The sequence below is a fragment of the Leguminivora glycinivorella genome, chromosome Z (genome assembly GCF_023078275.1).
Source record: "Leguminivora glycinivorella isolate SPB_JAAS2020 chromosome Z, LegGlyc_1.1, whole genome shotgun sequence".
In the NCBI taxonomy this organism is placed as follows: Eukaryota; Metazoa; Arthropoda; class Insecta; order Lepidoptera; family Tortricidae; genus Leguminivora; species Leguminivora glycinivorella.
In genome coordinates this window covers 3,344,746-3,361,558 of record NC_062998.1, presented here as the reverse complement: position 1 = coordinate 3,361,558, position 16,813 = coordinate 3,344,746, and the positions used below count along the sequence as shown (strand labels likewise).

General features: G+C 39.3%; 1 protein-coding gene across 1 annotated transcript; it reads left to right on the top strand.

The window, feature by feature from the left end:
* The first annotated feature begins 7,019 nt into the window (after positions 1–7,019).
* On the top strand, positions 7,020–9,950 carry LOC125241320 (delta-1-pyrroline-5-carboxylate dehydrogenase, mitochondrial). Its single transcript, XM_048149734.1, has one exon. It carries the CDS (start codon positions 7,236–7,238, stop codon positions 8,931–8,933), a length of 1,698 nt encoding a protein of 565 aa, XP_048005691.1. The 5' UTR covers positions 7,020–7,235; the 3' UTR covers positions 8,934–9,950.
* The last annotated feature ends 6,863 nt before the right edge of the window (positions 9,951–16,813 follow it).

Sequence of the window (16,813 nt, the reverse complement as noted above, 5' to 3'; positions counted from 1 at the left end):
AAGCTAGGAACATACTACGCGGACGTCCGTCGTAAAACGACCGCGACCGCGACCTATCAGTGTGCACGGAACAAAACATCCAGAGAGCCAGATTTCGATCGGACGTCCGTGCGCTCAAGGCCACGTCCGCGTCCGTCGACCGATAGTTTGCACGGTTATGTGTATTTCCATTGTCCAGATTGCCGTCCGCGGTCGATTCACGACGGACGTCCGCGTAGTGTGTTCCTAGCTTCACAGGAGCCAGGTTATAACGGCTGGGGGTTACTTTATAAAAAGTTACTTTTGGACTTCCGGTTCGAACGCCATCTTAGCGGTATCGTGTCGTGAATAATTTCTCTTTCTTTTGCTCATTAATGTTGTTTAAATTGTAATATCGATAGCTTATTATGCAGTAAACTAATGTTATAGTGAGAAGCTCATGAAGAAAAAGTTTTTTGTCGTCAACGGCCGGTAGTCCACGTGCCCTTGTAAAATCTAGCTATCAATTTACAAGTGCCAACTCACCGTACACACTACTTAACGTACCAAAATCAACAACAATTAGCGTATATCACCTTGACACTGGCAAAATAGTCCCACCAATGGACTAAGGCCGTTTAATTTTAAAAACTTTAGTTACTTTTTGCGTTTCTTGGCACGCAGCGCAGGCGTCGTAAGTACGCAACTGCTTCTCGTGCGCCACCTCGCTCACTATTATACAAAAAATAGGAGGAAATGGAGAAATGGTCTCCTAGGTCTCCCCTATATGATTTTTTTATTAAAGTAATATTATAATTTAATTGACTAGGACGTGTTCCCTATGTCGGACGCCTCTGATATAGTAATATCTGTTAGTCGTTTTCTAACTTTTCTCTTTGTTTCTGTTAGCCCATTACATGAGTTTAACCCTTAAATGCATAGTGATCTGATGTATATATGCGTCATGCATTTTTGACTCTATTGACAGCATGTCAAAATTCAAATTTGAATAAATCTTTGACAAGGTCATGGCATTTAAGGGTTAAAATGTGTAAATACAAATAACAGGCGTTGATTGCTGTTTATGTCATTGTATTGGTGGTATGTTGTATTATAAGACTCTTGTTATGTAGTACATGATATGTACTGTACCTAGCTTGTTAAGATTATTTTTAAATAAATATAAATACGAAAACAAATAATACCAGAGTTTCATTTGATTTTTATAATTCTCAAGCCATTACAAATGTTAGTAACCTTTTAACCACCGTAGTCTGACATAAAATATACATACATTTGCATTGAGTTTCGGTAAGTATTTAATAATGATGCCCAAATGATGCCACATTTTAGAGTAGGTAGCTACCTAGGTCACAGTATAAAGCAGTAATAACTCTTCTTACAAACTTCACGCCGCGCGGTGTGTGCACATAGGTGATGTGAAAAGCCCTCCCCGTAAATATCTCATTTTGCTCCCTTGTTACACAATCTAGTATTGCGCGTATATGAATAATATTTTTTTTGTGTATTCAATATTGACTGATGTGATGTGGTATTGTTATACTTACACAGTTAATAGTACCTACTAGATAACAACTTACTTTGTACGAAGTTGATTAACTTTATAGTAATTTTGTTCAAGCCTGCGTGACTTTGCGCAGTATAGACCGCCCGCATGTCGTCCTTATACTGTGCCTAGGTGTACCGTACGGTCGCGGACTTTGTGTCGCTTAACTTCAAAACTGGGTAAATCCATTCTGCTATACGGTTGATTATCTTTCAGATCATATTATATTTTTTATATATTCAACCTAGAGGGCTTTCGTGTGAAAAACATTGAAATCGCAACCGAGCGCTTGATCATACCGTGTGTGGTATCAAATTAAAGGGCTTTGCAAGTAGTTTACAAATATATATCACATTATAGGACTTTTTTTACTTGGTCTAACAAAATATGAGAAAATGTCCAAAAGTGGTAATAATTGTACCGGTGAAGGCTCGTTTTCATAAAATTGCCAAAAATAAATATAATAGCAATCTATAATCACTAAGGCATAACAGCAACTTAAGTAAACGTTGCAGATTAATTAAAAACAAAAAAATATTTCGATGTGATGTAGATTTTCAAAGAAATTGCCACTTAATTTTAGGTAATTTCTGAAAAAAATTGATTTCGTCTTAGCCACGTTTACTCTTTTTTAAAACTTTATAATAAAAATGTAGTCTGAGAAGTTTGTAGTACAGGGTATACGAATTATAAATTTACCTGTTTTAGTAATCAAAATTGTCCAAATTTTACAAATAAGATCGACTAATTCAGCTCTATACGTGAGTTTTTCTAAACGTGCATTGGAGAAAAATTCATAATTAATTTAGTGACTTAGTTTTCAAAAATCCAGTCTTATAAAAATCAAGATAATAAGATGCTCTAACTGAAATTTGAATTAAATAAATCTATTGGATAACGGAAAGTGTAGTATTTCACCGACTAAAACTATCAATTTTGACGTATTTTTTGAAAGCAGCCTTAAATCAGAATGTGTCTTAATTGTTGACACACTTCTAGCCCATTTTTAACCCCCGACCGCGACCTAGTGGACCGATATTCATGAAACATGTCTAAGAACACTCCCGACTAACACAGCTTTCAAATAAAAAAAACTAAATTTAAATCGGTTCATCCGTTCGGGAGCTACGATGCCACAGACAGACACACACACAGACAGACAGACAAACAGACAGACAGACAGACAGACAGACGGACAGACAGACAGACACGTCAAACTTATAACACCCCGTCGTTTTTGCGTCGGGGGTTAAAAACGAAGGGGTGTTATAAGTTTGACGTGTCTGTCTGGGGTCCATATCGGGTCGCATATATTTTTTTGTAATATCTTCTATGCGCATAACAACTTACAGCATCATCATCAATGTTCATACATATATGAAATCATATTATTTTTTGTCATACTTCTTTTGCTCTAATAATTAGTGTCATACTTAATAGATGTCATATACTCCTTATTCATACAAACTCAGATTATAATAATCAAATGTCATACTAACTATCAGCACACTTATCAGGTTTGATAATTTGTTTTATACATAACGATTTTTAGCATATTTATTATCAGCCATAATAGTTCACTATAACCCCTTGAAACATTTTTTTTTTAATTAAGTACAATTTATTATGCATAATATTACTTCAATTATGAATTTTTCTAAAATTTTACAATTTGTAAATTGTTTGTTTGGTCACAGTTCTAACCTAACCTAAACCTAATTTAAAAGCGGTTCGTTGTTGTGTAGGGTCGCAGTTCTAACCTAACCTAAACCTACTCTGTATGCCGTTTGTTTCTGTGTGATCACAGTTCTAACCTAACCCAAACCTACTCTGTAAGCCGTTTGTTTCTGTGTGGTCACAGTTCTAACCTAACCTAAACCTACCCTGTAATACGTTTGCTTCTGTGTAAATCAAAGGTCTAACCTAACCTAAACCTACTCTGTAAACTGTTTGTTTTTGTGTGTGGTCACAGTTCTAACCTAACCTAAACCTACCCTGTAATACGTTTGCTTATGTGTAAATCAAAGGTCTAACCTAACCTAAACCTACTCTGTAAACTGTTAGTTTTTGTGTGTGGTCACAGTTCTAACCTAACCTAAACCTACCCTGTAATACGTTTGCTTATGTGTAAATCACAGGTCTAACCTAACCTAAACCTACTCTATAAATTGTTTGTTTTTGTGTGTGGTCACAGTTCTAACATAACCTAAACCTAATATAAAATCCATTCGTTGTTGTGTAGGTCGCAGTTCTAACCTAACCTAAACCTACTCAGTAAGCCGTTTATTTCTGTGTGATCACAGTTCTAACCTAACCTAAACCTACTATGTAAGCTGGTCGTTTTTGTGTGTGGTAACAGTTCTAACTAGGCTTGTGTGACTTGTGTCGTTCACGAACTATGAACTGTTAGGAATAAAATCCCATCAATGACCGAAATGAACTGAATCTTTCCGTGCTCAGTGAATCGGTCTTTGCTCATTTAGTTCAGTATACGATCGGCGAGCGCGAGTGGTTTGGATCGAGAACGAATGTGTGACTACGCCGACCGAGAGCGAGAGCTACTTAGCAGAGCAACAAAAAAAGTCAAGTTTTCATATTAAACTTCGGTTACTTACAACCTTTCGGCCCGGAATGTTACTATCTGTGGACTATTCGTATCGTTTTGACACTATTCGGTCCCATTCGTTCTGATCTTTCCGACCGCAGTGGTCGCTGGTCTGGTTGAACTAAATGAGCAAAAGACCTAAAAGAGCGAACTAGTTCGTGGGAGCGATTGAACGAGATCGGAGCGCTCCGATCAACGAACGAAACGGCACAAGCCTAGTTCTAACCCAACCCAAACCTACTAAGACGTTTGTTTCTGTGTGGTCACAGTTCTAACCTAACCTAAACCTACCCTGTAATACGTTTGCTTCTGTGTAAATCACAGGTCTAACCTAACCTAAACCTACTCTGTAAACTGTTTGTTTGTCGATGAAATTGTCGTCGTCGCACCTAACTGGGCTATGTCATATGAGATCTGTGTTACTTATTAGTACATTAAATTCGAGCCTAAACAGAGTTATAAATGGAACGTATTATGATTTTTAAATATGTGACTTCTTTTTTGTATACAATATTAATACTATGCATAGTAATAAGTCGAAATAAAGACAATTATGCTCAGCAAACTTATGACTTAAAATTTAATAAACATAAAAAATATTGCAATAAAAAATATGACATAACACAGCTATGACGTAAAACAGCTATGTTCAAAAAATATTCTGACTTCCAAGTTTTATGACATACAATGTTATGTAAATAGTGCTCTGACAAGTGAAAATATGACAATAGTTTATAGGCCACCAGAATGTAACCCGTCTGTCTGTGTGTATGTCTGTCTGTCTGTCTGTCTGTCTGTGTGTGTGTCTGTCTGTGGCATCGTAGCTCTCGAACGGATGAACCGATTTTGATTTAGTTTTTTTTTGTCTGAAAGCTGAGTTAGTCGGGAGTGTTCTTAGCCATGTTTCATGAAAATCGGTCCACTAGATCGCGGTCGGGGGTTTTTTCAAAATTTTAATTTTGTGGTTAGGTTATATACTGGACACGTTATAGCTTAACTATACATACATACAATCACGCCTGTATCCCATAAAGGGGTAGGCAGAACACATGAAACTACTAACGCTTCAGTGCCACTCTTGGCAAATAAGGGGTTGAAAGTAAACGAAACTGTGACATAAGTAAACCAACCCTCGGTGGAACCCCTTGGCTAATGGCCGCTGTACACATGTTGCCAAGCCTTTGGTGGAACCCCTTGGCCAAGATAAGAGCCGCTGTTTACACATTGGCGAACCAATCTCTTGGCATTGGCTCTTCATGAAAGATGGACGTGGAATGGAAAAGGATAGGAAATTCTAGGTCATTTACGTTGTCAGCAAAGTTTGATTAAAAAATAATAACCGAGTAGTAAAATTAAATTATTTGAAATATTAACAATTTTTTGAATATTCTGATAAGCACATTTATCTTTTTTAGGAAATACATTAAAAATTGCAAGGTTATTTTATTTCCTAAAATCAAGACTATTATTGACATAATATTTCACTACTGTCCTCTCTGACGGACGGCTGACGACAAACTGAATGAAGCGCCAACGTGTAAACGCAGTTGGCCATTGGCGCCAAGATCCTTTGATGTGTGGACAAAAAACCGACACCAATCGGTTGGCCGGCCAGCGCTAGCGCCAACTGCCAACATACGGTCAAGTAGCTGTACACATGTGGTCAACGGTTCCACCAACCCTTGGTGGAACCCCTTGGCCAAGCGTGTAGAGGGCTACTTGGTATGGTATGTTGTATGGCTTGGTATGTTGGCAGTTGGCGCTAGCGCTGGCCGGCCAAGCGATTGGTGTCGGTTTTTTGTCCACACATCAAAGGATCTTGGCGCCAATGGCCAACTGCGTTTACACGTTGGCGCTTCATTCGGTTTGTCGTCAGCCGTCAGAGAGGACAGTAGTGAAATATTTACGAAAATAATAAGTTTATCTATGCCAATAATAGTGTTGATTTTAGGAAATAAAATAACCTTGCAAATGTTTAATGTATTGCCTAAAAAAGATAAATGTGCTTATCAGAATATTCAAAAAATTGTTAATATTTTAAATAATTTAATTTTACTACGGGGTTATTATTTTTTCAATCAAATTTTGCTGACAACGTAAGTGACCTAGAATTTCCTAGCCTTTTCCATTCCACGTCCATCTTTCATGAAGAGCCAATGCCAAGTGATTGGTTCGCCAATGTGTAAACAGCGGCTCTTATCTTCGCCAAGGGGTTCCACCAAGGGTTGGTGGAACCGTTGGCCACATGTGTACATCGGCCACCGACACCAATCGGTTGGCCGGCCAGCGCTAGCTCCAACTGCCAACATACGGCCAAGTAGCCCTCTACACGCTTGGCCAAGGGGTTGGCCACATGTGTACAGCGGCCAATATCGATTGAATTTAGAAACCTATGGCGCGTAACGCGCGCGTAATCCGCGACAGTGAAGAAGTTGCCAGCCTACAAAATCTTGTACTAAAAAGCATATGTCAACAATTTCGGTCAATACGAGTCGGTCGACGCAGATTTAAAGCTAGGAACACACTACGCGGACGTCCGTCGTAAATCGACCGCGGACGGGAATCTGGACAATGGAAATACACATAACCGTGCAAACTATCGGTCGACGTACGCGGACGTGGCCTTGAGCGCACGGACGTCCGATCGAAATCTGGCTCTCTGGATGTTTTGTTCCGTGCACACTGATAGGTCGCGGTCGCGGTCGTTTTACGACGGACGTCCGCGTAGTATGTTCCTAGCTTAAAAGAAATTAAACTAAAATCGGTGATCCATACGATTACAATTGTATCTTATGTCTCAGTCTTACGGTATATTTTTGCTAATACTACAAGGGAAGAGAATAAATCAATTATTTACTACGGCAACACGCCCCACCCTAATGAGAAAATTATTTTTGTGTGACTCTCGTCTTGTGACGTCGGCGTGAGTTCGGGCGGATAGAATAATAATTCCGCGCTCGTCTACAAAATGTAAATCAGTGAAGGTCACGGAGCCCGTTGCCAATTACTTCGCTAGCTGCGTGCCACATATTGTTTACGGGTGTGCGCTCGGCCGCATTTACGTAACCTATCGATCCGAGGGGGTTCGCCTCTCAGCTGTTAGCGATGTTGAATTTGTGTTGGAAGGTGAAGAGCGCGAGGCCGCTGGAGCGATGCTTTGCGAGCGTCGTGGAGCTGCCGAAGCTGCCGGAATTCGGCGTGAAGAACGAGCCCGTGTTGGAGTACCGGGCCGGGAGCAAGGAGCGCGCGGCGCTCCAGGAGGAACTCAAGAGGACGTCGGCCGTCACGGAGGAAATCCCCATCGTAATCGGCGATGAACACATCAAGGATGGCGAGCCGCGCTACCAGGTGATGCCGCACGACCACGGTAAAAAGCTCGCTAAGTTTTACTACGCTTCCGAGAAGACGATCCAAAAAGCTATCGATGTGAGCGTGAAGGCGCAGGCGCGCTGGGACCGCACGCCGTACGAGGAGCGCGTGCGGATGTGGCAGTGCGCGGCGGAGATGATGGCGGGCGAGCACCGGCAGCGCCTCAACGCCGCCACCATGCTGGGCCAGTCCAAGTCCGTGGTGCAGGCCGAGATCGACTCCGCCGCCGAGCTCATCGACTTCTTCCGCTTCAACGTTTTCTTCCTCAAGGAAAACGCCAAATATCAACCCATATCTGAAAATCCCAAAGTCACCAGGAACTCCATAAGGTTCCGTGGCATTGATGGATTCATTGCTGCCATTAGTCCATTCAACTTCACGGCTATTGGTGGCAATCTCGCTTATACTCCGGCTCTGATGGGCAATAGTGTTCTCTGGAAGCCTTCTGACACTGCACTCCTTTCTAATTGGAGAATTTTCAACATTATGCGTGAAGCGGGTTTGCCTCCAGGTGTGGTTAATCTTGTACCGGCTGATGGACCTGTCTTTGGCAAAACAATCACTTCGTCTCCACATCTTGCCGGTGTCAACTTCACAGGGTCTGTGCCCACCTTCAACTGGATTTGGGGAGCAGTAGCTAAGAACTTGGACCGCTACGTCAACTATCCCAGGCTTATTGGTGAATGTGGTGGCAAGAACTATCACTTTGTACACCCAACTGCTTGTGTCAAATCTGTAGTAACATCTACAATCCGCTCGGCCTTTGAATATTGTGGCCAGAAGTGCTCTGCTTGTTCCCGAATGTATGTCCCCAGATCTCTGTATGAGCAGATCAAGGCAGGTTTGCTGGAGGAGCGTGCCAAACTCAAAGTTGGAGATGTGAATGACTTCAGTGTATTCATGGGGGCAGTGATTGATGACAAGGCATTTGCCAGAATTACAGGTTACATCAAGGATGCCAAGAAGAACCCAAAGAACAAGATTCTGGGTGGTGGAGAGTTCGACTGCAGCAAAGGCTACTTCGTGCAGCCAACAATCATCGAGACGACCGACCCACATGACAAGCTCATGGTGGAAGAGATATTTGGCCCTGTCCTCTCCATGTACGTTTACGAGGACAAGGACCTCATGCAGGCGCTGTCCCTTGTAGGATCCTCAACTAAGTTTGCTCTGACCGGGGCTGTCTTTGCAGCAGACCAGGCCTTCCAACGTCTAGCACTGGAAGAGCTGAAGCCGACCGCCGGTAACTTCTACATAAATGACAAGTCTACGGGGTCGGTGGTGGGCCAACAGCCGTTCGGCGGCGGCCGCATGTCGGGCACGAACGACAAGGCGGGCGGCCCCATCTACGTGATGCGCTGGACGACGCCGCAGTCCATCAAGGAGACCTTCGTGCCACTGAGCGACGTTGACTACCCATACATGCGGGAGTAAGCAAGAAAGCGGGTCCACAACACGCTACTTGAACAATAATTAGGATAAAGCTGTGTAGCCATGTTCGGAGATGTTGTTTCATGCCAGTGGCGGGTACAGTACTGGCCAATCATATAGGAGGACACATAGGAAATCCTATATGTGTATTAAACCTCATATACTGTCCTCTCATATCTTCCCTGATGTTATAGAAAGCTACATGGTTCCTGTTATTGTAATATGAAAAATATATCATTATAGAATATTTTGGCCAGTACTGTATCTTAGGTAATATATGTAGACTTCTAAATTAACAGTATGTATAGAGACGCAACTAAAAAGATAGATTTTATTAAGGGGCCTGCTTGAACATTTACAAGTTATCCAGACTTGTCCCAAAAAGGCCTAGTTGCCCCTCTGAGAAAGGTCAGATGGAACTGTGGAATAACTAGTGCCTATGCAAAATATTATACAAAATATTTTAGCCAAGCAGACCTCAGGTTCACTACAAAAACTTTAAAAAAAATACGACTCTCTAATATTTAAATTATGCTATACATGCACTTCTCACTTTGCTAGTATTTTCTCCCGAAAGAACTATAGTAGGTATATGATCTGCTATGACACATGTGGCCAGACTATTTGCTGTGGTTGCGTCCCTGTAACAGAGATAACAAGTCCGCCACTGTTCTATATCATTTAAGTCAAAATTACTAGCAGTAGCTAAAAGTAATTGAAATTAAATAGATGTTAATATTTACCTATTAGGTATTGCACATAAAGTATTGGAAAATTGCTGTGATCTATTTATTTATTTACGTATTTATGCGGTGCGCTCCACAGTCGGAGTTGGACTGCGGGTCTTATCAGTTGCTATCAGGAATAACTGTCTGCATTTATGCTTGATAATGATAACCTACATTTGTAGAGAGTCACTATTGTTATTACCTTTGTAAGTTTTTATCTCGAAGCTTACGTTCCTGTTTTATTTTATAATTATTATACTCATTGATATTCCAATAAATTGTGGAAGTTGAATGCTGTGTTTTTTATTCCGACCGTCGAATAGAGATATAACTTAGATAGAATAACTTAAATGAATTAGTACTCGACCTTAATGTTTGGACATGAAGTCATAGTTGTGTATAAGGGCATTAACCATATACACCAGTAGACATGACATTCTTTTGTATGCTTATTTGATTCGGCTTTTATTTGTTATAGAATGATTAGTAAGTAGTGGCGGATCGCATGTCTAAAGAATGTTAAATCTCAAAGTAGGTACTATTCTTACTAATCAATCTCTTAATTAAGTATACATCCCTTTCTAGGTACAAACTGGATTCATGTTTTACTAATCAATCATCTAACCATGGCAATTACCTATTGTATACATTGGACATTACATAGTACCTCCTACGTAGCCCGGCCAAAAGGTTAACGATGAGACGGGATTTTGCCTCCGACGTTTCGAGGACAGCGTTGGCCCAGTGGTTCAGTGGTTGTCGAGGCAAAAATATATTTTTCAAGCACATGTGGTGTCAGTATGTGCCGCACATACCTAAATATTTTAAAGTTTTTAGTCACGCTAGCAGATGGTTACAAGTTGCGCGAAGATATTTATTATGTAATAGGTAGGTACGATCTGCTTATACAGTCGGTAACTAACCGGGCCAAATATTTAAAAATACGTTCGACATTTTCATTTTAAATACCTATCTGATACTGCTTCTACTTAATGATTTAAAGTTAATCCACGATCGAGAATAAGAATAATTAAAGCGATCAAAATTCCTCTTATACTTAATCAGCTAGTTTTTAATAATAAGGCTATAGGTAACATTATAATGTATAACGAGTACGTATGTGGGCGGGTCTTTGTGTATCGTAACTTCATAACTTGATAACAACTGAACAAATACTGAGTCGATTTTGTAAAGAATTCGTAATCTACATTGTTAACCATAGTTTCCCGTATTTTTCTCAAAAACTACTAAACCTATCAAGTTCAAAACAATTTTTCTAGAAAGATTTTATAAGGTTCAACGTTTGTGATTTTTTTCATATTTTTAACCGTCGCCTCATATCTCTCAAGAAGGACGGTTATCAAGTCGTCTGTATGTTTTTTTTCACCACACCAACGGGTAAAGGCTTACTTTGCTATTCGAAAACAGACAGCAAAATTGCATTTTATCCACAAGACTGCAAAGTAATTTCATACAAATTTTAACTTGATGTCTTAAGCTGGTTGGTAGAATTTACCTATAAATAATGATTTTGAATCATTAATATAGAATAAATCGATGGATTTGATTTAGTTTGATGTTTTCTAGTCAGTATTTTGTTCGTGTTGGTGTGGTGAAAGTTTTTTTTTTTTTTATGTTTGTTCCTCGATATCTCCGTCGTTACTGGACCGATTTTGAAAAATTTTTTTTGATTGAATGTATATGCATACAGATTGGTCCCATTTTTCTCAGAACCCAGTTCTGATGATGGGATCCTGGAGAAATCGAGGGAACTCCTCGAATCTGAAAGGCATACATATGGTGATTTTTGTGTTTTTAAAGGAACAGCATGCATTTACATACGGAACAGTGACATTTGGTGCAGTGGAACTGCTGATGATGGCCAGAACGGAACTCTTCAAATCTGAACGGCACGCTTATAGTGACTTTGGTATTTTTATAAGAACAGCATGCACTATCGTCCTGGAGAAATCGAGGGAACTCCTCGAATCTGAAAGGCATACATATGGTGATTTTTGTGTTTTTAAAGGAACAGCATGCATTTACGTACGCAACAGTGACATTTGGTGCAGTGGAACTGCTGATGATGGCCAGAACGGAACTCTTCAAATCTGAACGGCACGCTTATAGTGACTTTGGTATTTTTATAAGAACAGCATGCACTTTCGTCCAGAACAGTGACATTTGGTGCAGTGGAACTGCTGATGATGGCCAGAACCAAACTCCTCAAATCTGAACGGCACGCTTATAGTGACTTTGGTATTTTTATAAGAACAGCATGCACTTACGTCCAGAACAGCGACATTTGGTGCAGTGGAAGTGCTGATGATGGTCAGAACCGAACTCCTCAAATCTGAACGGCACGTTTATAGTGACTTTGGTATTTTTATAAGAACAGCATGCACTTACGTCCAGAATAGTGACATTTGGTGCAGTGGAACTGTTGGTGATGGTCAGAACCGAAATACGTAATCCAACATTCGCAAGTAGCTTTCACCAGAACCCCAAAGGCGGCGGTTTTTTTTTTCTTAAAAATTATTATTTCGCCGTTTCGCTATCCGAAGGTTGTCTGTAAGAGATCGCTCTCTAGCGATAAGACCGCCTGTTGTAATCTGCTATTTTGGTCTTGGCTTTGTAAATTGCATCTTTTTTTTGTAGTGCACAATAAAGTATTTTATTATTATTATTTGATTGATATTTATATATTTCTCCTTTTTCAAGGGTTGTTAATTTATTATGCGGGCCATGGCCAAGCACAATAAATATTTTAGAAGTTTTATTGGGTGTCGTTTATAGTCGATGATGTTAAAAATTTCCTAGTTAACCGGCACGTATTCAAGATTGTGGCTTTTTGTAGTGTGTATATGAATTGAGAGGGGATCTGCAGAGTTTTAAGGCTATTGTTTAGCGTTTTAGGAATTACTCCAGTCGTGGAAATTATGATTGGTACTATATGGACTGTACTTGCATGCCACTGACGTCTAAGCTCTATTGCCAAGTCCTTATATTTAGTTAATTTTTCATTGGATGTTGATTGTAGATTGTGTGTATTTGGAACAGCTATATCTATTAAGTAAATGGTCTTATTGTCTTTGTCAAAAAATGTTATGTCCGGTCTATTAAAATGAATTGTTTTATCTGTTATTATAGTCCGGTCCCAGTACAGTTTGTACTGCTGGTTTTCGTGAACTGTCGATGGAGTATATTTATAATATGGTTTACGCACTTCAATAAATTTATTATTATTATTTTACCACTTTGTCGGCGTGATTGATATACATATCGGTACCAAATTTCAGCTTTCTATTGCTAACGGTCACTGAGAATATCCGCGGACGGACGGACAGACATGGCGAAACTAATATAAGGTCTATAAGGGTTCCTATTCCTAGTTGACTACGGAACCCTAAAAAGGTGCTGGTTCTATTATTCTAATATATGAGAAAATGTTCATTAGACGCCACAGAAAATGTTAGTGGTGCTTAAGAATTAACTATACATATTGTACAGGTAGGAGGTACCTAAATACGTTTACCTTTTCACCAATTTCTATTTCATCTGTTAGCAAGCTTGTTGCTGTGTACTGCCAATAGGTATAATATAATAATATAGTATAATAAGCCGAGAAGGACAAGTCTAGTAAGTACCTAGACTTGGTTGGCTCACGAGATAACCGCCATGAGGGATGTTGAATCAACGATCATTGTTCCGATAGTCGTTTCAGCGAACGGTCTCATAGCGAAGAGTCTCGACCAACATCTTAAGAGACTCTCGCTAGGTGGCTGGATCAAGGGCCAGATGCATAAGGCGGTGATCTTGGACACAGCGCGGATAGTTCGACGGTTCCTCTCTCTGCAGCCCTAACCACCGGCAGCTTGGGCCCTGCCCCGCTGCTGGCGGTACCCTAGGTTAGGTTTTTTATAATATGTTTATATGTTTTTATATTGTTTTGTAAGTGTTTTTTTATTTTACTTTTATACTCATATTGTAAAAAACCTAGCATAAGAAAAAAGATAAATAAAGGAATATAACATAGCCGGCAATGTGCCCAGAAATATCCAAACACGCCTCCATTATCGAGGCGCTAGAAAGGGTGCTTAGGTATTTTTGATCACCCACTGATTATTTACATGTTTGAGAGCGATGACTCACCAGGTTAAGGGGCTGACAACACCCAACTGCGCAAAATTGATGTTACTTGCGCAGTTTTTTAAGACAAACTATTAGTTTTAGTAAGGCAAGTAAATTATATGTTATTCTTCATTATATTTCAACGAACATAGCCGTACTCGATACACAATTTAACGAAATCGGCTCGATAGAAAAAAATTGCAAAGATTGGTCTCGAGTTCGTCATTAAACGGTTCTATGTCGTTTAATTATTCACTTAGTTGTATTTAATTCAAATTACAATAACAAAAATATACATATCTAAAACACTAACGAGACATATTGCACAAATAATGCGTCTTTCTATTTTATTTTAATATTTTTCCGTGCTTTTCGCACCTAGCCGCCCTGTTTTAGTGACATCACGCTCTCACTTACTCCCATGATAATAGACAGTGTACGCCAGCGTCAAGGTCATTGGGTGTTGTCAGCGTCTTAAGGGTAAGTGCGTTTTCACACTATCCGGTCCGATATCGGATGTCGGAAGGATTTCAAAGGTAAAAATCAAAGATAGCTGCTTAAATGTATGGAATATCTGTCCTACTTCCGATATCGGATTGGATAATGTGAAAACGCACTAACGTTTTAGAATACATTACTTGATGACGGTAAAAGACTTGAGATTGTATGGAGAAAGGGAACACCGTCCCCAAATTATTACTTACTAAATAGAGTCATAAATTACATACATTTTCCGTGACTTTTACCACAGTATAATAAAGAGTACCTACTATCGTAACGCAACCGAGTAACGTGTAAAAACTCGAATAACCCATGGTAGACGCACTTATGTAATGTTTACGTAAACGCTGTAGCGTTTTGTTGCCAAATGGCCGGGTGACCCCTTTACACAGGTCGCAGACGGGAGCCTCCCTTATTTACCTTGCTGGGACTGGGGCAGACAAAGGGTTAATATAAAAGGTAAAAATCTTTCACTGTTTCGTGCCTTTATGATAATTGTGATTGCTGAATTACTTAAATATTGGATGGTAGTGCGCCAGAGGGATCCTTGTGGGGTATATAGTTAGACGGACTAGACGGCCAACCAAATATTGGCAGTAAAAGAAATGGCGCGAAATTCAAATTTTCTATGAGAATTTCAATAAACCTTTGCCTCTACATTTTCAATCAATTTTTAAGTGTTATGGCTCGTCGATGATTCCGCCAACGTCAAGGTTCAGGAAGGCACGCGTTTTATAAAGACAATTTGGCCGCTGAGCCCTACATTTTTCAAATTGCCGGCTTTTTAGCGGCAAGATTTTACGCGGCAGAATTGCAGTGTCGGCGCAACCCGACCCGGAGTCTCGGTGCCAAAATAAAGCACTATTAGGCACGGTTCCAGGAGTTCCAGCTATCATAGGGGACAGTCACCCTTTGCCTATTTTCTGAAACGAAACGATACAATCAGAAGGAAAATTACCTGCACGCCTTTCTGGTTGGAGTTAAACAGAATGATTTTATAATTTATAACATCGGTATTTACGGTAAACCCTCTAATGATCGACAATTAAGTGAGTTTTCACATTATCCGATCCGGATATGTCGGACCGATATCCCATACAATACAGGCGCCATCTTGATTTTTTTCTATTGGAATCCTTCCGACATCCAAAATTGACGTCATTACCAGTTTGACAAAATAAAACATTGCAGATTTGAGAAAAATAGGGTATTATATGATTAAAACACTTGGTTATAGAATCATCTTTTATTATTTTTACTTTGGCAATAATCATTGATATAATATAACTACTTATAATATAATATAAATACATAGTATAAAACAAAGTCGCTTTCGCTGTCTGTCCCTATGTATGCTTAGATCTTTAAAACTACGCAACGGATTTTGATGCGGTTTTTTTTAATAGATAGACTGATTCTTAAAGAAGGTTTATATGTATAATACATTTAAGTACCACGGGCGAAGCCGGGGCGGGCAGCTAGTATTATATGTAATATTATTGTTAGAGTATTTTATCTGTAGTTATTACTGTATTTGTGTACATCTATGTTGCATTACTTATGTATGTTTATTATGAGTTATTTTAGTATTGTATGCGCCTTAGCCGCCTCTCACATTTGCAGTCTCACTTACTAGGTGTGCTGGAAGAAATTTCTTTTTAGAAATAATCTTTTTGTACGTGAAAAATAAACTATAAATAAATAAATAAGAATGACGTCAATTTCGAAACACCCCCCCCCATCTATCATTTACCGTCATCCGCAGACCAAACCCCCCCCTAATTTAGAATGACGTAATTTATGGACGGCCCCATCCGATATCGGATCGGATAATGTGTAAACGGACTAAATGTGTCGTTTTTAAGCAGTTGTATTGTATACCTGGGCCAATCAACTTTTACACCGACATTTTTAGGAGGTTAAAATTATTTTTTTTGTTTATTCTTTAGTTGAAGGTATTGAATATCTAAGTTTATTTTCCAATAGCTTAGACTTATCTGAATAAGGTTCCATAGATGTGTCAAGCCTTCACCACATCATTTCGATGTATTTCTCTGAAAACCTCGACGCTTCCCAAAAAAATGTCTGTTGCGTTACCACGGAAGATGAACTTGAATATCGAGAATAAAACGCATTATTGATTTATTTATTGCTATTTATTACTTTGGCATGCATAATCAGACTTATTTATTTGTTCAGTTTTAATTTAAGTTACACACAAATTAACAAAATCCCATATTTAGGTATGTTGCGTTACCATAGGGATAAAAATATTGCTTATTATGTTTATAATTCAGTAGCAAGATTGGTGTCTGCTTAATAAGTAAATAAAATATGATAATCGTATCCTAATGCAATTATACAAAAACAAAAGAATAGATTTTGTAACAAAATGTGACCACGATAAAGCCAATTAGTATTTTGAAATCGAGGACGTGACGGTAACACTAGAGACAATTTTGGTAACACAAAAGACACGTCTGCTAAGAATCACAAATACAATGTAACCATATCAAATTAGCT

Coding starts and splice junctions, on each gene's coding strand:
- LOC125241320 (XM_048149734.1), top strand. CDS start 7,236: ATGTTGAATTTGTGTTGGAAGGTGAAGAGCGCGAGGCCGCTGGAGCGA.